A 25,131-nucleotide genomic window follows, 5' to 3' on the forward strand; every position below is an offset into this window, starting at 1 on the left:
AAGTTAACGGACAACCGCATGGGCAAAGCGCATCGTGCCGTTTAACAAGTCACGCGTTTGTGGGCAGTATACATTCGAGGAACATGATGCTCCTAACTCGGCACAACTGTGTTCAAGTGAAATGGCTGCAACAAGGGAACTAACAAAGCTTGAAAGAGAACAGATAAGCCTACCTGCCATGTTGCAGGCAGGCTTATCTGTTCGGCAAATTGTTGAAAATTTGGGTCACCCCCAGGTCAACAATCAGTGCGTCATACTGAGATGAAAGTGCAGGGAATCAACTGCAAGTGCTGCCGGTAGTGGACGACTCACCACATTTGACGAACGTCACGTATGGTGCTACGAAGGATAATATGTAAAAACGGACATTCGTTGGCAGACATGCTGAATTTCGGGCATCGACTGGAACATGAATCTGCACAAAACCATTCAGAACCAACGAGGCTTAGAATATGAGTATGCATGGCAGGACCACAATATGCAAGCCCGACTTTACCCCAAAAGCATGCAAAGGAGTGGAGCATGGAAGCGAAGAAAGCTGTTGTGGAGCAACGAATTACGCTTCACCCTATACCGAGCAGATGGACGTGGCGAATGGCGAGTGAACGTCTCTTACCAGAGTGCGTAACTCCAATTATGAAATTAGGAGGTAGCGATGTGCTGTATGGGTCTGTTTTTCCTAGTTTGGCCTCGCCTCAGTCCTCTGTAGTGCCACAAGAGGCATCTTATTGCACTACAGAGTCACAAGATTCTGTTTCTCCGACCATTGTCTCTTTCAGCAATGGAAAGACCTCAATTCTCATTCTGGATAGAGCAAGATAAACGAATGAACGTTGCCTGAGTCTTTGGGCAGTTGTAAACATAAGACAAATGTTAGGCAGGAACTTACGAACAGAATGAGGGTGATTATTATTAGCTGTGGTTCTACTAAGGAGATTAATTATTAGACTACTCTAAAGTTTATCGTAACACCTCGAGCATATTCTTTATATATTACCTTTATTCAAGTCGTCTTCGGAATAAAGGTGTAATATTTCATTGTTACTTTTTTTAAAAAAAAACTGAAGGTTTTTCTCCCTCCCATTCATGTTTCAATTCTACATAAAATTGTTTTCTTTTTCTTCCATACGTCAGGGATTGCCTCTCGAATCTGCACAGCGAGTGGAACTTGGTGGATAAATGAAAGTACTAACACGTCATGGACGAATTACACTTTGTGCGCGAAGCCTTTGTATGTAATCCCCGGAGACATCACACACAGCAAGTATGTTTGGGAAGTAAGTATTTGTTTATGGCAAAATATTGATTTGTGTATTCAGCTATTCACAACTGACAAGATGAATGCACAATTAAAAAAAAAAAAAATTGTATTCGAAACTATAACTCATTTTAGGAATGTTAGTCAAGTTGAGTAATATTTATTATCCGACTAGTTTCACCGATGTGAAACTATATCGGCATCTTCAAGGATACAATTGGTAAGCGATATGAAGGTAACAGACTAGGTTTTAACTGAAAGTTATAATTCATACAAAATTAGTACTGTGCGTGAAACTGTTTAAATATCTAGCCAAAATTTTACAACACATTCACAACTCGGATACTTATATCAAAATCTCAACATTTTATTGAGAAATTAAAAAACATCCCTATCTCTGAAGATAATATACTAGCTTAGCCTTGACGTCACATCTCTGTTTACGAATATTCCAGTTATGGAAGTCATCAACATCTTAGACAACTTGTTCCCAAGAAACATCACTACGTTGTTCAATCATTGTTTAACTTCAAAGTATTTCGTTTGACAAAAAACCGTCTACAAACAACTTACCGGATTAGCCATGGGTAGCCCCCTCTCTCCTTCTTGTGCAGACTTATTCATGGAAGACTTAGAAGATAAAATCTTATCGCAAATTACCCCAAAACCTAAAACTTGGTACAGATATGTAGATGACATGTTTTTCATTTGGAATCATAAGAAAGGAGAACTAATGGATTATCTCAACAAAACAATAGTTTCCACCATACTATGAAATTTACATTAGAAAAAGATGAAAAACTTCCATTCCTAGACATCCTAATAAAGAAACAAACCAATAACAGTATCAACATGTCTGTGTATAGAAAACTTGGGAATACTGGACGTTACCTCCATTTCAACTCGTCACATCATATATCCCAGAAACTTAGCATTATCCATATGCTTAAGAAAAGAGCTATACAGTACACCACAGACCAAGATCACTTACAAGAAGAATTAACTACAATATCCAGAGAGCTATCCTTAAATGGTTATCCTAAAAGACTCATCAACAAGATTCTCTTTTCGGATATACAACAAAGACAACGTGATGACACCCAATACATCAGCACTGTAACTATTCCATTTGTCAACACCATTTCCAAAAAATTAGCTAACCTTCTAAAACCACACAATATTAGAGTAACATTCAAGCCAGTCAACACTATTCGGAAATTTTTAAGATCAAAAAAGACTCTCATCCATTCTACAAGTACTCTGGAGTATACAATATACCTTGTTCCTGTGGTGTTAGTTACATTGGTCAGACCTCTAGAAGCTTCGAAACGAGACAGAAGGAGCACATAGGCTATGTTAGAAACAACAGACAAGATATTTCAGGCCTTTCTTCCCACTTCGCCACTAACAACCATCTTATTGAGTGGGATAAGCATCATGTGCCCTATATAGAAGAGAACTACCATTCCAGAACCTGCAAGGAAGCTGCTATAGTTGCCCGTTCAACAGGAAATAAGAATCAAGGTCTAATCCTACCGGAGTTGTGGAAAACTTGAATTAGATCACTAAACACCAAAGAAATGAACTTTCACGCCAATTACATTATGTCTCTCAACGAATAAATCATGTACCCGCGACACGCGTATTGTCTCACGCAAAATACGCGTGTATTTTGTATGAATTAGAACTGTCAGTTAAAACCTAGTCGGTTACCTTCACATCGCTTACCAATTGTATCCCGGAAGATGCCGATAGCAAAAATCGGTGAAACTAGTCGGATAATAAATATTACTCACTTGACTAACATTCCTGAAATGAGTAATAGTTTCTAATACAAGTAGTCAAGATAAAAAGTCACGCAATGTTTGTATTCGTTTCGAACGAAGAAATTTAATTACTATAGTAATTTATATGGGTTCAAAACAATAGAAACAAACATTATAAACAAAATCGACTCATTCCTGAGATTAAATCATTAAAGAACTTTGAAAATCCACTATAAGTGAGAGAGGAGATAAGTATTCCATTCTCAAGATATAAACACACCATTATCATCTCTGATTATAGAAATAAATGAAATTGTACCACAATAGGAGCTGGGTTGATGAATTTTTACACGTTCTTTGACCAAAGGCTGAAGTTCTGCATATTGAATTATGAGCTCTGGATATGGTTGTTGTTACTACATTCAGTAATATATATGGTGGTATCTGACGCAATGCCAACTCTAAAAAAATACTAGGCTACAGTGATAAGTATGCTTGCCAGAATAGAAATAAATTTAAATGAAGCTTTTGCGTGCAATGTATATTCATTATTTCAAAAAAAAAAGTGTTAATTTCTATTAACAACATTGCAAAGGGAGCGTGTCTTGCCGAAAAGTACTGTCTTGGATTATAATAACTGGAAAGTCACCTGAAATTCTTGATTTATCTGTTTTGAATCAAGGCCGAGGAAACTGAGGATACGATGCAGTGTATGATCTGTGCAAATTGCATGTGTTCTTGCCGATTTACTCGATAAAAAAAAGCCGGCTTGCTGAAAAAATATAATTCAATATGAGACCCGCTGACTCACTCATATCTTCAAATTTAAAGTCTTCCTAGATTCTTTGTATTGTGCACAGGTTCGCTCCCAGCCCTTTTTAACCAAGCGGCTTCTCCGATGCTGACTGAGCGGCAGAGGTTTTATTTGATTTCATCTACTAGCTTTGATCCAAGGGTAGCAAGTAGGATTTGATTTGTGCTGGGAATGCAGAAAAGCACGTCTCGCTGGAAAAGAACTTAAAGTCGGTTGATTACGCAATTCTTCATACTAACAGATATTCAAAGCAAAAGTGGTTTGTTTTTGTGAACACGACAGGTTGTTTGAAGTGACACTTACGTACCCTAACAGAGCACAGCGAGTGGAACTTGGTGGATAAATGAAAGTACTAACAGAATTACTAGCAGTTCTCTACTCTCTTAGAAACATTCCTTGCATCAGCCTCAAGCCAACGGTTCATTTACACAATTAACTGGTCGTTCTTCTAGAGATGTTGACGGGAGAGATTTGTGAAGGATGCTGAAGTAATGGATGAGAATAATCTGGAGACAGAAATCCTCTACAATATGAAAATGGTATTTTTAGTTTACTAATAGTAGATACTATTAGGTAGAGATGGTAGAAAGTTTAATTAAAAAGAGGAATTGGTTAAGGCCCACCTAAGCAGAACTTGTACTCTTGGATATCCGCTCTGTATGGAAATAATTCAAAACTATTTTATCAGGAATGTAGGCTGGCATTTCTCCCCAGCTCATGACTTGAGCAGCCTTGCTCAAATCATGAGCTGGGGAGAAAAGTCTATCAAACTGATATACAGGAGCTATTGAGAGGTAAGTAGTGAGACGCATCTCGAAAGGTGTAAAATGATGTTTTGAACAAGGGAAATAGAATGAAATTCTTTGTACGAAGTGAATGGAATACGTGAGCAAATGCATCGACTTTTAAAGAATTAAAGGTGAAAGACAACAATAGCGGTATTTTATGAAATGACCGCTCACCGCATGTTTAGCAACATCACAGATCCCTCGAAATGATGGAATATAAGCATCAATAGAACTTATTCCATTTATTTTTAACATATCGTATGACCGTTATCCTACAAGAAAATATCAGCATTTCATCACAAAAACAGACATAACAAAAGCAAAAGATAAAATGGATGCAATGATTGAATTTAAAAGGTGAAATTTGAAGAACTAACCACATTCCCTTTCGCTGGTGAAAAAACTAGTATTCCGTTTAAATTAAATTCATTCTTCAGAATAATATCCATTTTTCTTTAAGATATTCATTTTACTAGTCAAGTGACTGTAAATGGAGTTCGCTATGACCTGTTCCATTTGTGGTTCTAGAATGGAAGTGACAGGACAATAATAAACTTAGTTATTAATCAGAACAATTTTATTATCACTGATAATACGTTATGTTATCATTTCATAAAAATCCAATTCTTCATCAAGGCAATGTTACGCCGGAAATATACCCCGCAAGACTTCACTACAGAAGTTTTCAAAGTAAGAAAGTGTGCAGCAACTCTCCTTTTTTTGGGGGGGGGTTGCAGGAAAAAAGTTAAGACTTCGTCTGTCTAATTTTTGAACTAACACGACTAGGAGAAATTTCAGCTTCTATTACTTTTTTTCCTTTTCTAGCCTCATATCCCAAACATCAAGCTGATATCAAAGTTGGGCTACGCCACATCGCTCCTAACATTGCTAGTGGCTTTCTTCATCTTGGCTTTTGTTCGGTAAGTGATGCCGTCATGATAGTAATAATTCAGAATTTAAAGTATTCTTTAGAACGTTATAAGAGCAATATCATCACAATCTTAGCATAAAATAATTTTTATAAATTTAGTTTCCAACTCTTAAATTTTTCTTAATGTAGAATATCTGCAAATTAATATTTAGTAAACGTAAAGATTTAAACCATAATGGGTAAGAAATTTCTCTATTTATTATGATGAGCATGTAGAATTCTCAATCAAAAATGAAATGTGAAATAACTGACACGGTTTATTAGGAGGTAAATGCACAGATGATAACACTGACTAGTTTCGCCACACATATTATCGGCTTCTTCTGGGTTAGGAAAATAAAATCGTGAATCATTACATAATTAAAAATAGAACATGTAAGAGCCTTTACACAAAAGCAAAAAAAAAAAAAAAAATACGTGAAAGCTGGCAGAAAATATAAGAATTAGAGTGTCTACATCAACTACTGCTGAGCAATGGATATTCTAAGAAAACCATACGAAGAAAACTTTTCTCCATTACTGCTCCACCATAAATTCCTGACATTGGCAACAGAACCTCAGTTTCCATCCCCTACATTGGTAGGCTTTCTCTCAAGATTTTCAAATGTCATCATATAAGAGTGGCTTTAAATCCATTGTAGCTATACGAGCTTTATTACGTTCACCTAAGAACAACAGCCCTTTCTTCAAACATCCTGGAGTTTATAATATTCTATGTTCTTGTGGCCCCTCTTACATAGGGCAGACATCTAGAAGTTTGGAAATTCAAAGTAGCAATCTTCGCCTTTAGTTGTACATCCGCGCCAATTTAAATAGTTTCCATTTTAGGGTGATTTTTAGTTTAGTAAAGAGGACAAAAGGGTTGGCTGGGAGAGAGAAGGAGCAGTGAGTAAGCTGCTATGGAACCACGTCGCAGTGTCAGTGAGCAGTTTCCAGCCATTTGTATATCGAGAGTGTTGAAGTTGTTTTGTAGACAGTTTGATTTACGGTCCGGCTTTAGTAAGAAAGCTCTGATGTACCTGACTCGCTCAAAGGAAGCGATGATCACTCTTTTGACCTTCAGATATCTTGGATATATTACGCTTGTAAATGGATCAACACAAATGAATCTAACTCTGTTTTTTTCCCTCTCTGGTATATGACAGTAAGGGTGTTGCAAATATTCTGTACTTTTATCATTTCCATAGTTAGCAGTTTCCACTAAAAATAAGTAAACAAAAAATCTCTCGAATATCTTGATCACATTTGTAGCTTGAGTGGATATTTGTTTAAGGCTGTTGGTGAAAATCACTAACAAGAGTACTGCACTGCTGACACTAACTTAACTGGTGGTAAGTGAATCAGTGTTAGTTAGATGGATGGTGACTGAACGTATTGTATAAAATGCATTGAATCCCCTATTATCTGTGATTCTAAGTACTCACTTCTACTGACAAGCAAAGTAAATAAAAGCAAAGGGTAATAGTGCGATGAATATTGTAAAGACGTTACACGTATATAAATAAAATATTTTTTAAAAGGAAAATATTGAAGAATTTTATCGCAAACTAAGCATTAAAAGAAACAATGGGTATTTGAACTTGGAGTGTCGAAAGAAAAGATTTCTTCCTACGCAATTCTTCACTGAAAACCAGTAAACTATGAAATTTATCAAGTGAGCTCAAAGTATAAGAAAAATGATGTTTGTTTCTTCAGGAAAAATGAGATGTATATATCTCTTCGTCAAGAAATGTTGCAAAACCTATAGCGGATTAATACCTTGTGTTGGTAGAAGCTAACTTCGATTTAAAAGTTTATTATGGAAAGATTTAATTTTCAGTTAGAAACAGAAAGTAAAGTCAAATTATTATTCATGGATGTGTTCACATGGTAATGTTTGTTATTATTTAATGCGTAAACTGAATTTTAAATTAAAATCAAGTTTTCATTTTAACCCTAGTATTTGTTCCATTTCAGAAAACTACGGTGTCCAAGGAATAACCTCCACTTGCACTTATTTTGCTCGTTCATTATTCGAGCAGCCGTCTTGCTGTTAAAGGATGCCTTGTTTGGCAGCGGGGTGGGATTCAGGCCTGAGGTTACGTCAACAAGTGGCGTTCCCGCAACTCCACTCACCAATGATAGAATAGTAAGAGGAAGATCTTGTGTTATATATTTATATATATACACACACTGCATAAAGTACAAACACGAGAAATTAAAAACATGAGATAAATTATAAACGGTATCACTCATTCTAACTTTATTTTGCCCTTTTGGTTATTTAAAATTTTATTGAAATAATTATATACAAAAAACTTGAAATTGAAAAATTAGCTCATTTTAATTTTTAATGAAATCAAAAGAGCAATCTCTTTCTTCTTGAATTGTAAACTGACAACCATCACACCTTCTCGCCTAAACGTTCGTTCAACTTTAAGTTACTGTTATTTTTCCAAAGTTCAAAACTACAACGTAATTATATGATTTAATGAATGCTCTTAAAATTTCATTCTCAGGGAAAAACAATGAACGTTTTTTTTTTTAATATTAATTTTAGATGCAAATTCACCAAACGACAGATCCTCAAGCTATCAATTTTGTACTTATTCACGCTCCGTGAATTGCATGAATCTTCTGCTTTAATTTTATGTTTGTGTGTTATGTGAACTGCAGATAATTGAAAGCACGCAGAGTTATTATAAATAATAACTTACTATCAGTCACTGGGCCAAAACCCAGGAATCCCTTTTCCATATAAAATTTTCAAATAAGGAGGTCGCTGTTTGCATATAATTGCATAAATCAAGGACTAAAACAAAGTAACGTTTTACTGCATGATCATTTCGTTATAATTTTTCTCAACTGTTTTGGTATTTATAGTATTATTCATTTTATTTTATTTAAAGTAATATTTTTATCTTAACCGAAAAGTTTATTTCTATGTTGTGGTTTTCCAGAAATTTATTTACTTTTTGTACCAAAAGACCTGTTTTTTCATAACCTTTTTGTTATGGTAATACACCACAAAAAGGATGAGTGGACCAAGGAAGATAATACGAGAACTCTGCCCGAAAGGGAAACATTATGGAAATCTTTGGAAAATTGAAGCAATGAGCAGGTCTGAGTTGAGACAATAAATGTAATTGAAATAAAGGACTTGGAAGTTGCTTTTTCCACTAAGTCTTAAAAACTCAACACGCTGCTCAAAATTTTCCGACGGCTTCACTTATCACTTACTTCTCAAATTCACAACAGTAACATTAAAATATTTTTCACTTGAAGTCTCTTTTGTCTTTTTTTTTTTTTTTTTTTTTTTTTTTTTTAGGGAAGGAGATTGAGAGGATTCAACTTTATAATATTTTCTATCATACAATTTTTGTTCGTGTTGGTGGTAATGTTTTTTTTTTTTTAATTTATCGAATGCCGTGTAGAAAACGAGAACAGATAATGTTGACCTTTCTTGAAATCAAAGCTTATGAAAGATACATGCGACATTAATTAGGGCAGAAACAACTACTGGTATGGAATGAAATAAAAATGAATCCACCAACGCTTTTTTATTCCGAATAATTGAATACTTATACAAGTACTATGAGAAGCATTCTAGCCACGCACATTAAATTTAAACTCAAATCTAGACATGGATTCTGCGTGGCCTTAAATAATCTATAAGCAAGATTGAAGTGTCACACTGGATAATGATACTTGTTTATTACCTTTACCGAGGGCAAATTCAAATACAGTAGAGACTCTTCAGCAGAAGTTGACTGGAAATTCACCACGATTCAAAGAATCGTGGTAACTCTTTTTTTTATATAGCAGCAGATGAGATTGCACAGTTCCTATAAATAGCAGATGAGCAAATTAAATTGCATGTCTTAAAAACCTAACTCCCAAAGAAAATTTTCTTGTAAATTTCAACAAGCTACTTCTTGTACGGATAACCTCGGTTCACTACTTCTCCCTACAATTTTGATTTTAACAACTGGCAGTGAGCAGCAATCTCTTCCGCTCACCCCTTAGGACTTGCTAAGTTGAATAACTTTCTCTCGTCCGTCTGTGACTTCTACTCACGAAAAATTATTTTTAAACCTATGGTACATTTCAGTGTTTCTCAACCTGTGGTCAGCGATGATGAGACAGATGGTCCGCAGAGAGACTTAAATTAATTAAATAAATATTTTTTTTAATTATCCAAACAAATTAAAATTGAATAAGTAAAATTATGGAAATCAAATGGAGACTTAAAAAAACAACAAATAGCATCAGAATGTTCAAAGGCTGAAGCAATAAATCTATATTGTTGTTCACTTCACCCCTCTTTTATTACTCGTCATTCTGGCACAAGAATAAATTGTAACTGCAGAATGAGGAATAATAAGACGGGTGAAGTGAACAACAATATAGTTTTATTGCTTCTGCCTTCCCTTGCTGGATAACACGTGTTCACTTCCATTGTCAGAATGGAAGTGAACATGTGTTATCCACATTTCAACCAATAGCTTGTTGTTTATTGATTTTTATTACTGAAGGTTTTCTTCAACCAAGGCTCAGTATACCTTCAGAAGTGCTAAATGATACTTGGACAAAGTGTCTCATGAGTTAACCCCAGTATTTATATATTTATGTATTTTTCGGAAATGTTTTTTTAATAATGGAAAAGTGGCTTAGAACTGGGACTTTGAAACGAAGAGGCAAAGAAACAGGTGATGCTAACCTTAGTTGTGATACACGTGTTGTAACGGGGAGTAAATCTGATACTATTAAAGTAGAAGAAACAAGCAATTCAACGAAAAAATACAGTAGGAAATACAAAAGTTCATATTTGGAATTCGGGTTTACTTGGTGTGGAGATGAAAGTGAACAGAACCCTCAATGTGTTTTGTGTTATGAAGTGTTGTCGAACGAGTGCATGAAACCCGTGAAACTCAGGCGACATCTAGAAACTAAACATTGTGATGTGAAAAAATGAGCAAATTGAAAAAAAAAAAAAAAAAAACAATTTCGCGATGCTTAGCGACATTAAATCATGGGAAAGATGTAGTTTCGGCCATGGATTCGATTACTAGCAAGGCACTGGAAGCATCCATCTCTTAAATTTGAGCATAACGAAAACAGGGAAACCTTATTATATCGGGGAAAATTTACTACTTCCAGCTATAAAAGATGTGGTAAAAACTATGTTTGGCAACAAGTTACTAAAAGATGTTGGTTTGACTCCTCTTTCAATGACACTGTCGGTCGCAGAATTAATGATAATGGCAGGTGACGTAGAATCTTAGTTAATCGAAAGAATTAAGAAGAGCCCTTATTATGCGTTACAAATAGACGAGACTACTGATGATACACAGTTAATGCTACGTGAGATAACATATGCATGATAACAACATTCATGTTGATATTCTGTTTTGTTGACTTTTGTCATCCCGAACAGCTGGAGAAGAAATATTTCACACTCTCAATAATTACATAATATACAAAGGATCCAATGAGAAAAGTGCATGGGCTTCTGTTCGGATAGAGATTGGCCCTTACAGGCAGGCATAGTTGGGGGTTATTTCTATGATCAAGGAAGTGGCTCCAGATATGAATTGGGTATAATTTTTCATATGTAGGGAAACGCTTGCTTCAAAGGAATGCCACCAGAATTTAAAACTCTGCTAGACAACGCTGTAAAGCTGGTTAATTTTATTAAGGCTCGACCGCTAAATGACAGGTTATTGACAGTATTCTGCGATGAAATGGACAGTGAATATATACAGCGTTTGCTTCATTCTGAAATTCGCTGGCTTTCCAGGGGCAAAGTACTAACAAGATTATTTCAATTAAGGTACGAAGTTTAACTGTTTGTAAATGAACGTAATAATTCTAATTTTGCATCACTCCTTGTCGACAAAGCATGGTTATCAACACTATCCTATCTTTCAGACATTTGTTTCGAAATTAAATGAACTAAATCTCTCCCTTGAGGGAAATTCTTTAACCATTATTGATTCCTACGACAAAATAAAGGCATTCGGAAAAAAAAAAAAAACTGGTGTTGTGTATTAATTATGTAAAAGACAAAATATTTGCACCTTTTCCAACATTGGAATCCTTTTAGTGGAAAATGATATTTTTGTTGATTCTGAGTTTCTGGAAAGAGTTTGTGACTACCTCAAAACTCTGAAACAGAATTTTGAAACATATTTTCCGAATAACTATTATAAGAAATTTCTGTGGGTTAGCGATCTATTTCAGGCTTATGGTCACGAGAACGACCTTTCGTTAACGAAAAAAAGAACAACAATTAATTGAGCTTTCAAGTGACAATGGACTTAAAATGCAATTCCGTGGACTTGGTTCGGCTCGATTCTGGATCTCGCCTTCAGTGAGAAATGATCTGAAGCAGCACTGAAAATCGTCATGCAGTTTTCTACAACCTATCTATGTGAGAATGGATTTTCATCGCTCCTTCAAATAAAAACAAGATACAGAATTCGTCTTAGTGTGTGTGCCGATCTTCGACTAAAATTGACCAATATTGAGCCAGATATCCAGCTACTCTTCCAAGGCCGAGAAGCCGAATCATCTCATAGTAAGTAGTAACATAATTATACAATATTGTTTATTTGGACTACAGTTTCCGATTGTTCTCGTTAGTGGTTTTAGAATTAATCGATTTCAAAAATCGGAAAAAATCGGGAATGAAACGAAAGTTACGCAAAGTGACGTCACGGTGAGGTTCAGCTCTGCTGGCGAGGAGGATAGCTACCCGCGTCCTGTTTAGCGAAGTTCTGTATCTCGTACGGCCGCTTGCTGGAATTCGAGGCTGAGCACATCGAATCCGTCGCATGCAGACAACATCCGTACGGTCGTGAATTGTACAGAAACAAACATCACAACGTAACGAATACAAGCATCACACAGGACGGATATAAATAAAACCACCGTGATATGATTAATGAATCTGCCAGATTAACGATGACCACTGTTGTGCCTTGTGGATAAAACAGGTCGGATATAATTAAAATCACCATCATAAGACGATTAGTACAAATCATATGCTTACGGTATATACGACATACGGCACGGCCGCTGGCAGGAAAATGCGCCGACCACATGGATGGCACTTTGCGACTGACATCATGGGTTTGACTGTTTATAGACATCGCGATGACCTCACATAACAGAATGTCTTAAATTTGTTTGCTGGTCATGGAAGACTCCTCAGGGAAACAAAGCGATTCGTATCGGCGGGATCAGTGAGTGTCTGTGTGTGTGTGGATAGGGGGAATTAATTGCTTTGGGATGTTGAGTGAAATTTTTCGGTATATGCAGGGGATGGTTTGGACAGGACAAGGGATGTCATCCATAGATATCAAGTTAGTATTCAGTATTATGATGAATGGAGTAAGATAAGACCACCATTTTTCCCTCGTCTCACAACGCACTTAGCGAATGGAACAGTTTACATGTCGCAGGTCGAATCAGAGCGTGCGTGAAAATAAACTTTGTTGTGGGGTATGGGCAGATGAATGGGGATTACATATAAAATATAAAAGTTGCTGTGGGTAGATCAATGGGGATTAAAGATAAACGTCGTTGTGGGCAGATAAAAGAGGGTGGCAGTGGGAAGGCGCTACCTTTCCCCATGCCATCGGCGCTAAAAAAGTTGTTGTGGGGTGGCTTAATGAGTGTAAGCAGATGGATGGGAATAACATAAAATATAAAAGTTGCTTTGGGCAGATAAATGGGGGTTTCAGCCGGACGGTGCTGAAATACCATTCATTTGCCTACAGCAAATCGGAAACTGATGCCTTTATTTGTTTAATCGTTTAATACACTTTTAATAGTTTACTTCCAATTAATTGTTTCAATATGTATTTGTAAATGTTTATATATATATATATGTAAATATAATATGTAAATGTTGTAAATGTAGGTAATTCCCACATACATTTAAAAAAAATTACATAACTTAGTGGTCCGTGGGATTTTTGTTTGGGATTTTACTGGTACTTGGGTTTAGACAGATTGAGAAACGCTGGTACATTTGTACCGTACGTGTAGTAAGTATTTTGTTTTCTATTTTTATCAATTATATATAATATTCATCCAAGCTTGATTTGATTCCTCAGTCTTAAGTAAAAGGCTGGTTATATTCCACTAATTCGAGTCCTGTCCAAGGGGGGGCCTACTAGTTGTGGAAATACTTTCTGATTATGAATGCTGTGCCGAACAAAGGGCCTTCTGCAGCTGCTCGATTTCTAATCCATCTAACTGGAGTGCTTCTAGATGTTTTTTCACTGTTTTGGGGATGGCGCCTAGAGCAATTATTATTATGGGAACAACTTTCGTTTTCTTTTGCAAGATTCGTTCAACTTCGACTTGTAACTCACGATACTTTGTAATTTTTTCAGTTTCTTTGTCGTCAATCCGACTATCTCCTGGTACTGATATATATATTTCTACATAATCTGTAAACCCTGCTCTAGAAAGCAGAAATAGAACTTTTACAGGCCCTTCTCTTCCATTATTCTTTCGAAGTACTTCCAATATTCATCAGTTATTAGAATTTAAGATGAATAAAAATCATGCACTTGACTAAATTTTGCAGAGGAGAGGTCATCACATATGACCAAAATTAACATCTAAGATTATCGATTCGGGATTGTAATTCCACTTTAAATTGTTAGGTAATAAAAAATTATCTTATTACTAGATAAATCTGATTAGGAACAATGTTAAATAAAAATTAAAAACTAAAACAATGGCGAGTTGAAAATAAAGAACAGAAAGAAGAACGCTTTTCCTTGCTGGTCCTTACGACGAACCACGTGATTTGCAACTGCAGGTCACATATCGCTTCTCCTCCCCATACTGCCGCTAATATTAGAGGTACACCCTATCAATAACATGTCTTTTGCAAACCTTTCTGCTTACCCCAAATACTGTGGGATAAAAGTAGAGTAAGATTGCAAAGCCAAATTTTGTGCATGGGGGTATTAAATGGAGGATTTCGTCCCCTCTTTCTCTTCACTCCAGTCGCTACTTTGTTTTTTGGTAACCCTCGTATAACGTGGTACTTATACAACGCAGTTTCGATATAAGACGGTCTACAAACTGTAATAACCCTTTATCTTTTCTTATGTTTTTCAACGCGAGACTTAAAAATCAAATTTTATCTTCGTTAAATTTGCGTCTTCTCGTATCGCGCATGTAGTTATAAGTAGCGAATTTATATTAGGGGAAATACCTTTTAGCATTTCATTCAAAGAATCAAAATAGAAAGTTTACCAAAACAAGCCTTAAAGTACAAGCCATTAAGAAAACGAAAACCAGGACGTCCTCTTAAACTATTCAACGATGACTTCTAAGACCGGAACAGGCCATGCTAGGCCTAAATCCTTGATATGCGTGATGATGATGACCTTTTAGCATGCATGTACTTCAATTGTTTACCCTATAAAGTATTTATTGTTGAAAGTTGTCTTCGTTTCTGAAAGGAAAGCTCATTAAAAATTATAAGCAAGTTAATCTCAAGCTGAGCACTTTATGTTTTGGAGTTACAATATGTAATGTTTTTTTTTTATGTAAAAAAAAATATTTTTATAGTAACGGCCGCTTAGAGCGCTTTTGTGATATACGCGTTTGTCAATAGGGATAAACTCACCCACTGCAAACTGCCAAGGTAACAGTTAAACAAGATTAAATATACATTTGGTTTCGATCAGCACATGAGACTCAACATTCGAGAATTTCTTCATAAGTGCTCCAATCTCTTCAAAAGTGAATTAATTTTTGGGAAATAGATTTAAATGAGGAGGAATTGGTACAATTAATAGATGACGTCGAACCAAATGGCGGGGAAAGTTCTTCTACCAAAGATTCAGATTGTGATGAATCCGTTAAAGAATTCAGTTTAAAGAAATTAGCAGAAGGATTGGACTTGGCAAGAAAGTTATTTTACTGATAATGATCTCTCAATGGAGCGCTCAGGAAAATTCACGAGACAATTGGATATTTGTTTAGCTCCGTATTATGAACTTAATAAAAAATTGCAGCATAGTGGTAAACAAGGTTTTATTACTGATTTCTTGATAACTAAATCAGCTTAAGTATGCAATGAGAATTATACAAATGATGTCCAAGAGATTTCAAGTGATGACGACGCCCGGCCACTCTTAAATAAAGAACATCTACGAAATGTTAGTCTTCAAGGGAATGATGACGATTAAAATATATACTTCATTTTATTTTGCCTAAAACATTTATTTATTAGGTGCAATGAAGTTTACGTACAATTTATAATTTTTTATTATTTTATATGTATTTGTTTCATAATTTATATGTTTTCTTAACTTACATGAATTAAATAAAAATATATTTTTGTTGTATATGTCATTGTTTATATATAATCTTTAAAAAAAAAAACGATTTCGGAACCTAACCCTGCTTTTTCTATGTTAACTGAATCTCGCATAACGCGATTTATATAACGCGACATTTTTGTGGAACCTAACATCCGCGTTATATGAGGGTTACCTGTATGTGCAAAAATTATAGAACTCACTCTTATCTTTTAAAAAAAATTAACATTATGAAAGTGTGCACAGCATTACCTTAAAGATACACCTGAACTAAACGATTCATGCAAAGGCAAATCATTTAATATTTTGGTTGTTCATATAACATAACAGCCATTCCGTCATTTCGAGAAACGAACATCGCCAACGAACCCATAATTCTTGTGCACAAATGCATCTTCCTTCTGGACGTAATCTCCACACATCATGACAAAGCTCAAGGTGTTCTTTCTCCGTCGTTAGTTGGTCATTTCGAATGAATCCTTCAGAGTCCAAAATTCTCCGATTCAGCACATTCGTATTAACTAAAGCTTTCTTTCATTTGACTTCCGATTCACTTATCCGAAAGGTCGACGGTTGGAAGATCTCCATCGCTCCCAAGGATGACGGTACTGAAAACTAGCGGTGGGAATTCGTTTCGGTCACTGAAGATTTTCTCCGTCTCATTGCGAGTATTACTAAATCTCTCCCTCTCTCTCTCTCTCGGATAAACATCGCTTAATCAGTGAATAAAATGTACCTGCATAAGTCAGAATTTGCTGGCACCCAACAAGAATTGACACAGTTCATAAGCGTCCTCCCCAAGGTGCTGAAATTCTTGCAAACGGTGCGGATGTGAAGGTCCTACCACCGTTCATAGCTTGGCTAGCTTAGTTGCTCCGAGGTATGCGGGTGTTGCTGAGTGCTTGCTAAAGAGCGAGTTGCACTGCTCGAAGCATTTCGTTTAGGACTTAGCAACTGAAATGAATTCAAACTCAAATGATCAAATGCGACGAGCACGCAATTACCTTTCTTGAGGAATTTGAAATTTGTTTATGCAAGACACAAGGTTGCCGCGTGGTGTACACATAGTACAGAATCTTCATAGAGTGGTTAATCATAACTACGTTGAAATTAAATTTTATCATTCTAATATCTTTAATGAAATTATCTTTGGAAAACGTACGCAAATTGCTTTTCATTAAATATAAAATATGGCTGCCAGTTCTATATTTTATTGTTTCATGTTTTGTTTTCATGCGTGAAGTGCAGAAATCATAAAATAGTAATCAGAGAAAATCTATAACTATCACGATCTGTTATTAACTTGCAGAACGCGGAATGCAAAGTGTTTACGAGCTTCTGGCACTATTCGTTAATGGCCAGTTACTTCTGGATCTTCATGGAAGGCCTTTATTTGCACAACCTCGTTTTCCTGTCCATGTTTACTGACACCAGTGGAATAATGAAATACGCCGTCTTCGGATGGGGTGAGTATTAATAAAAAGCATTACACGATTCATTATGATTTCTATATTACGACTATAACAAATGGATAATTATTATGAAAGCGAATGTAATACTATGTGTAGTTCCGAATAATTAACTGCTTAAGAAGTACTATTAAATATATTCAGAAACCTCATATTTTTTAGATTTGTGGAATGCAATCAATACTGCTTATTTTTTAATTTATTTTTTATCTTCAAAATGTTCGAATTTCCAGAAACTTCTTTACTATTACACTCTTAATGAAGAAAAAATTGATGAATTCAAAAATCGAGTAGACAAACGCCTTGTAAAAATTAATCTGAAGGTTTCCCATTTTGCTTCATCTCTTTACATGTGAGAATGTATATTAAATTATTTTAATAGTTATGAAATAAAATAAACCTTCTAACGCTTATTTTCCAAGAGAAGTTGTAAACTTTGCACTAACTAGATTTTGGAAATCGGTTGACGGCCATTTGACACCTTTATTATCATCTGCTGTCAGGACATCTCCGGCCGGGGTGAACAAATGGCACCAGAATTAAACAGATACGTAGTGCCGTCTTGTTTTTTCTTACTCTTAACTCACCCTATTGAATGCACACATTATCTTGCTAGTTCTATATTTTAATAATGAAGTTAATTAATATTAACATCAAGGAAGTATAAAAGAAATATTTTTCCGCTTTGTAGAAGGCAGAGTTCGCTTACGTTCCAGGCTTCTCCTTGGAACTTGAATTTTAAATGCTACATTTCAGAAAAATCTACCCCTTCAGGGACCCACACCAATTCAGGTAGTAAAGAGTTGAGGTTTGTTCTCTCGAAATTTGAACAAATTCCTGCAAATTTTTTCTACAAAAAGTCCTAGAATAAGTGAATTGTAATTCTGTCGAACGTTGTATGTAAAACGGGTGGCGAGATTCCGAAACAGGGAACTAGATCTAATGGCAACACATAGGGAGAGAGAGAGAGAGAGAACAGTGGCAATAATCGCAAATTACTCAAACTATTGGGCTCTGTGGACTCAGAAATAACGCTGTCAGGATCACTTCATCGCTCAAGAGAAATGATGAGCGCACTGAAATATGCTACAGTTCAGTCCCTTTGCAATTAACTTTGGGGTCGTGAATAAATGGTAAGAAATATTAAGCAGGATTCAAACTCATCTAAACTTTCTTTCTAATGGGCTTGAATGTTACTTAATCTTTCGATCTGACTTGGCAGTTTGAGAATTGTCGCCAAGCGTCAAGTATTTTTGCAAGCCACTTTCGTATTGATTTTATTGAGGGAGCGGGGAAATATTTTATAATAACAATAATCAGTAGAAGTTTGAAGGCGATAAAAGTCCAAGGTCTGCAAAATGCTCAGATTAGCTTTCCTAACCACAGATTTAGTTTAAGATGGTTAGTCTCATGCATAAGTTTACATTTTTTTTGTAAACTTCATGTGTCCTCCTGGCCAGTTCTTGGATGTGGGATGAAAAATACAGGTATCCCTTAGAGGGGGAACCCTACCACCTACGTATGAACCATAGGAAACTTTACAAGTTTCCTATGGTTCACCGACCTAAAGTTACTTTTCATAAGCATTTTGCTTTTCTCCCAATTGAGAAATCAGTCGGTCTTTGGTGTGTTTTCGCATAAACCATACACAAGAAACCTCAGAAACATACTAGTTTGATTTAGGAAAACGATGTGGAGGCATTAACAAATCCAAACTAAAATCAATAAACAAACACTTACTATGCATGTTTGACACCGCTAACTTTGAATATGCTGTAATCAGAATTTTATTATTATTATTTTTTTTAGGAATGCCTTTGCTGTTTATAATTCCGTGGGTTATTGTCCGAGCAACCTTGGAAGATACTTTGTAAGTAGTGCTATTAATAAATATTGACGATTGAATCAAATTTTAACACAAAATTAAATTTAACACAAATAGGTTGGTCTGCATTTTAAGTCACTTAAGAAATTAGAAGTCATCAAACCCAAGCATTTCTATTTCGTTCATTGCAAAAGCGGAACGAGCTCCCTTAAAAGAACACCCCCAACCCTCCAAACATTTATGACTATGCTATTTGAATCACTTCCTTTCGCTTTTCTTCTTTTACTGTTTTGTTAGTCTACACAGCGACCCATTTATTATTTAACAAAACTTGCACACACACAAATTCTGCTATCGCAAACAATTCGCGACATTATGACAGAATATTATTGTCTTGCAGATGCTGGACTACGAATAACAACCAAGGGTATTTCTGGATCATGCGTGGACCAATCACCGCAACCATTGTGGTAAGTTATCAAGCAAGATTATTTATTAATTATTTCAGGAAATAGGATGAAGATTGAGTGCCTAACTGATTTTGTCTACTCTCTTTGTGAGGAAAAATTCGTTAGGAATTTATTTATAACTAGTTTCTTATCTCCATCTAAAAGCAGTCAAACCTTAGGCTTACCATAAAATTCTAAGTTTTTCTGGAGAAAATCAATTTCATTTTGTAAATTTAGTGAATGACTTAACTAATATTGAAATGTTAAAGAATTCAGTTATGTGTGCTTTTCAAGAAATACGAAACATTATTATTATTATATGTATTTTTACCTGACACCTCCAGCGACTCATCGAGGGAGCGCACCTACTCTACTAGTCTGTCTCCACCACTCAATCCACCAACGAAGAGCAACTACACCAACGCCATCTACCGCCCACCATCGCCACCACTAGCATTTTCACAGTCAATCACAATTTTCATCATCCATGCCCACGGCGGGATTCAAAGTCGCAGTCTTTTGGCTGGAGAACGGATACGCTAACCACTTGGCCAGCAATTGCAATCTTATCTTAAATTCTTAAAATGATAAGCAAAGAAGATTCTTAGATGCGGAGAATGTGGACATCTGGATTGCTATTTGAGCTAAGTTCACAAGATGTTTCCATGTATTGTACGAAATCGCTGATTAACTGACGATAACTCTCCAACATCCAATTTCATGCATAAGCATTGATAATATTTAATTTTGGATTTATGTGAAGAAAAGGAACTATAACAATTACGCAACATATACAGGATGCTAGAGCTTTGCTTACCTTATCTGGATTAAAAGCAACGCATAATTATTCAAATACCACTAAGATTGATATATTTTGTCTTTCACTCGAAGGATGCGATCTATCTGTAAGAAGAGTATAAAGAAGACTGGCAAATTGTAATGGCGAAAGCGGTAGAAATCTTATTTGACCAGTACGTGTAGGGTTTGAACAAAAGAATAGCAGATGTGGTTAAAGAAATAAGATCCAAGCCCTTTATATTACACATAACGATGAGTAGTGCTTTTACTGTGCGAAATTGGTTCACAGCTTCTTTGGGTACGACGCGAAGATATTTTGCTCTTTCACATAAGATTTCTCTATTTGACATAATTTTTGGTCTTATGTTAAACCATTTAACATAAGACCAAAATTTTTTGAAATTTTTGAAAACGTGTGGTTTTCAAAAATCATTAACTGCAAATCTGAAATCATTCAAATATCTCCTTGAGAATCATTATTTAAAGCCATGGCAGCCACCCGTTCTCTCATCCAATGCAAGGTATGTTTAGTTGCCTCTCTCTCTCGACCTTGACATAAACTTTACTTTAGTTTTTAGCTGAAATACTAATTGTATCATAAACCGATAATAATTCGCGATGTGCCTCTAACTTGCTACCAGCAATTTATAATAACCTCTTTCATGTCACCCATATCACGACCCGAATTTTGCGATTTCAGGTGAATTTTTTCTGTTTCCTCAACATCACTCGGGTCCTCTTCCTGAAGATGTTCGATTCTAACACGCTACAAACGAAAAGATATCGTTACAGGTAAGAAATATTCAATGTTTGTGCACCTATTTAAGATTAATAAAAATGGTATGTTCAATTTTAATTTCTTTCTGTAATCAGATTTCTAAAAAATGCTATCAAAACAAACTGCCCAAGAAGGATCTTTACTTATCATTTTGATCTCTGAACATTATGATCGTTTTCAAAAATATTTTGATCCCTTAAAAAAGTCATTATAAAGAACACGTTATTTCATTATATTTGAATTATTTCCGATTTTTGTTTTAAAAAATATCTCCGCATTTCTTGATTCCGCCTTAAAAAAGACCGCCTGATCGAGTAATTTAAGTTGAAAACTAATCGTCCTCCATAAGACAGGCTGAAAAACATACGTTTAACTATGGTAGAGGATTTACAATTACTTTCTGCACATTGATTGTATAAATATAATTATTATATCTACATAACTGATTTGTGATTTTATTCACGAGTATTTCTCGCTTGAATAATTACAATGGGCTCTCCTCCAACATGCATTATTGGTCTGCTAATAGGATTAACGTCCATGAAAACAAATCAGGTCCTATTATGGCCGTGCAGGGAAACGCGGAGATGCTATGGTGACGAAGAGAACCAAAACTTTCATTATTACAGGCGCATGTTTGAAATAGTTACCTTGGGGTCACCATCATCCCACATGGAGATTTGGGATGTGTAACAAATAACCGAAGCTCCATGCCATCTCTAGCCGATGATTTTTGCAAAATATATGAAGAAAGTCAATATTAGTTGAACACAATAGTGATAATGTTTTGAGTTTAACGGCAAAACAGAGGACAATGTTACGTCGATTTTATAAGAAATGATACAATCGAGTCTGGGATATTTACTGTATTGTAATTTAAGGTTAACAATTGTCAAACAAAATGACATTTTTTCGCTAAACAGCAGTCACAATTCTATTCATTACTGACTTTAAAAGGGAGATTTGCCACTTTCTTTTCCTGGTATGTCATTTTCGATTTCAATAAAGATTCGTAATATATTTTAGGATGAAATATTTTGTGGAAACGTTATGACGCTAAATCTGCTAACCGAAGGCAATTATAAATTTCGATCCACGTCATTCACTGGAGAACTACTCTTTAGGGTATGCTGTTTCGACTGATTCTGAATAGGTCGATGTCTGGCCTAGTTAAGCAGTTTTTCTTCAGAAAAACTGGTTTATTAAATCGGAATCTCAGAACATATAGAACACTCGCGATATATACGTACAAGTAATAATGCTTATGATTAGGAACACAAGGTAGGTGACAGAAATAGTTTCCTGCTCTCGTCACCTCTCAGCCAGTTCATCAGCAAACATTTTTCTTCACTCAGCCGCGCAATCAAGATTGAAAAAACCCACTTCCCAATTCCGGAAGGCTTCTGACTGAAAAACGTTTAGCTTCTGCATTTGGAGAATAAAAATTGACAATTTTATTACTTTTTCTCTTCTAGCTTAAAAGGGCGAAAATTATATCACACGCTAGAATTAAAAATCGTTTGCATGCTTTTCATTTAAAGTTATGCTTTTTTTTCAGTAAAACTTTAATTTATTTACTGTAAGGTATATTGTGATGAACGGCTCACGATACATAGAGATTTTGTTTTATTTAATAAATTAAATCTTTCCTTCCACCGGTCAATTGTGTATGACGTCACAACTAATTTTATATGAAAAACTCTTTTCAGCTTCATTAGTGAAGTGGATGTTGCACAAAAAGTTGCAATTTACGACAAGAACGAGATAATAGACGTTGGTGTGATTATCGCTTCCTGTACCGTTAATGGACCAACGCCAGATAAATATCTTCAATTTTTTGTCTAGTATCGCCATGTCCGGTGCCATAGAAATATTCAACCATCATATCATGGACATCTGTCTATAAAAGGCATGATTCAGAGTTGCAAAATAAAGGGGACCACAACATAGCTTCACATATAATTTGAGATGGCGATAAAGACATCCGCAGAGTTAGTCAGCTTCCTGCAAATGACATTCTCCATTGGGCAATTGGAATTCCAGTTTACTCCAATGGAAACCACATATGGAACAGCTTATCTGGTTCAGTACACAACACTTTTACTTTCCAACCAATAGAGAGTGTGGTTGGGAATCATTCGTGGACAGGAATGTTTGTGAATATCACTGATGTAATTGATAGATGAACGGAACGAATTTCATCGCACGGTGAGGGCCACCACCCTGCTAAGTGGATGCCTGAAGAGCTTGAAACGTTTCAGGTTTGGTCTCTGGAATAATGTTTCTGGACTATTTTATTCACATCCCATCTACGGTACTTATAGACAATTCGAGTTTACATTTGGTGGATAGAAGTCTCGTGGTGTGTGTGTGTTGTTGTTGTTTTATAATTACAACTGAAATAAGGCTGTGAACTCAGTTCATTATCTCGCGGCATTACATCGAGGAAAAACCTTACTTCCCATGAGACAAAAAAAAAAAAAAAAACCGGAAACAATCTGTGAGAGGTGTGGTTTTAAAATTTGAAACTGAATAAACTGATTAAATATTTTAAATATTGTGTTTCTCTTACAGAAAGTGGTTCAAGTCTACCCTAATTTTAGTCCCATTGTTTGGAGCACACTACACCATCCTGTTAGGAATGTCCTTTGCCGCGTGGGTTGGTGACATGTTAGAAGTAGTTTGGCTCTACGCTGATCAACTGTTTTCCTCATTTCAGGTAAATGAAACCAATGTGTACTCGGAAAAATTTAAACGGCCTTTTAATTAATAAATTAAAAGGAATAACTTTTTTGTCTCGAAAAACTGTTTCTGTAATTGTGGCATCGCCTTTAACTTTAATATTTCATTGGCGTCATCCTCCGGTTTAAAGGCAGTACGACAAAAGTTTGCACCAACATGAAATGCAAAGGATGCATCATTGACAAGACAGATTTATTTATAAATCGATGGATATCCACGCAAAAATTCTTGATCCAAAGCATTCATACATTTTCACCCTCATATGCAGAGTAGGTGTAAAACTAGCTTAAAAGAATCTCCCAGCAAATAGGAAGATCCTTAATATCTTCCATCGCAGTGCCCTTTTGATCCTAACCTACCTCTTATCCTATAGCGCATACTTATGTCTATTACCAGAATGTCGGAGACAAGCCTCAAATATCAACACTGAATAATAAGCCCATGAATGCATCGATAAATACCAGTGCACATTATTAAATTCAGATAATCGATTATTGGAGCTATAACTAATTAGTTATAATAAATCTTCTATGAGCTCTTTGTAAAATGACATTGGGAATCCAATTTCTCTGATCCTGAGTTCTGACCTCCCAAATTTGTGTAATCTCACTGGGCAGTTACGTCACTTGTCAAGTGAAGTTATCAATTATAAAGTGATCGGCAATTCACTGCTGTCTTATGAAGTCTGGGTCCTCGAGATTTGTTACACCAGTAAATAGATCCTCTGATCTGGAAGTAAATGGCTTTGAAAGACAAGTGTTGAACCTCTAAGTTGAATTGGAAAGATTTGTGGGGAATCTTCGAGTGGAAGTGTAAAGATCTGTGCTGAATACAGAACACAAGGAACTTTTAAAAATAAAAAAATAGTTTACTACTGAATGTTAGTTATGTTGTCTTGTACCGAGGAATTTAAAACTATTTTCCAGGCACAGGTATCACACATTGACCTCATACTTAGGCAATCATGTGAATGGTATTCCCCCACCCCCCCCCCCCCCCACCCCCCCCCCCCCCCACCCCCCCCCCCCCCCACCCCCCCCCCCCCCCACCCCCCCCCCCCCCCACCCCCCCCCCCCCCCACCCCCCCCCCCCCCCACCCCCCCCCCCCCCCACCCCCCCCCCCCCCCACCCCCCCCCCCCCCCACCCCCCCCCCCCCCCACCCCCCCCCCCCCCCACCC

At 36.1% G+C, this 25,131-nt stretch overlaps 1 protein-coding gene across 1 annotated transcript; it reads left to right on the forward strand.

Annotated features, from left to right (window-relative positions):
- Positions 1 to 462: 462 nt before the first annotated feature.
- LOC150107072 (parathyroid hormone/parathyroid hormone-related peptide receptor-like) lies at positions 463 to 23,980 on the forward strand. The gene is made up of 9 exons (XM_090391605.1): positions 463 to 649; positions 1,135 to 1,277; positions 5,452 to 5,546; positions 7,514 to 7,652; positions 17,201 to 17,357; positions 19,170 to 19,230; positions 19,586 to 19,655; positions 21,133 to 21,224; positions 23,785 to 23,980. The coding sequence occupies exons 1-9, from the start codon at positions 463 to 465 to the stop codon at positions 23,978 to 23,980; spliced, it is 1,140 nt and encodes a 379-aa protein (XP_090247731.1).
- Positions 23,981 to 25,131: the final 1,151 nt, after the last annotated feature.

Source organism: Typopeltis vanoorti, chromosome 4 (genome assembly GCF_054136105.1).
Source record: "Typopeltis vanoorti isolate ZY-2024b chromosome 4, IOZ_Tvanoo_1.0, whole genome shotgun sequence".
NCBI lineage: Eukaryota > Metazoa > Arthropoda > Arachnida > Uropygi > Thelyphonidae > Typopeltis > Typopeltis vanoorti.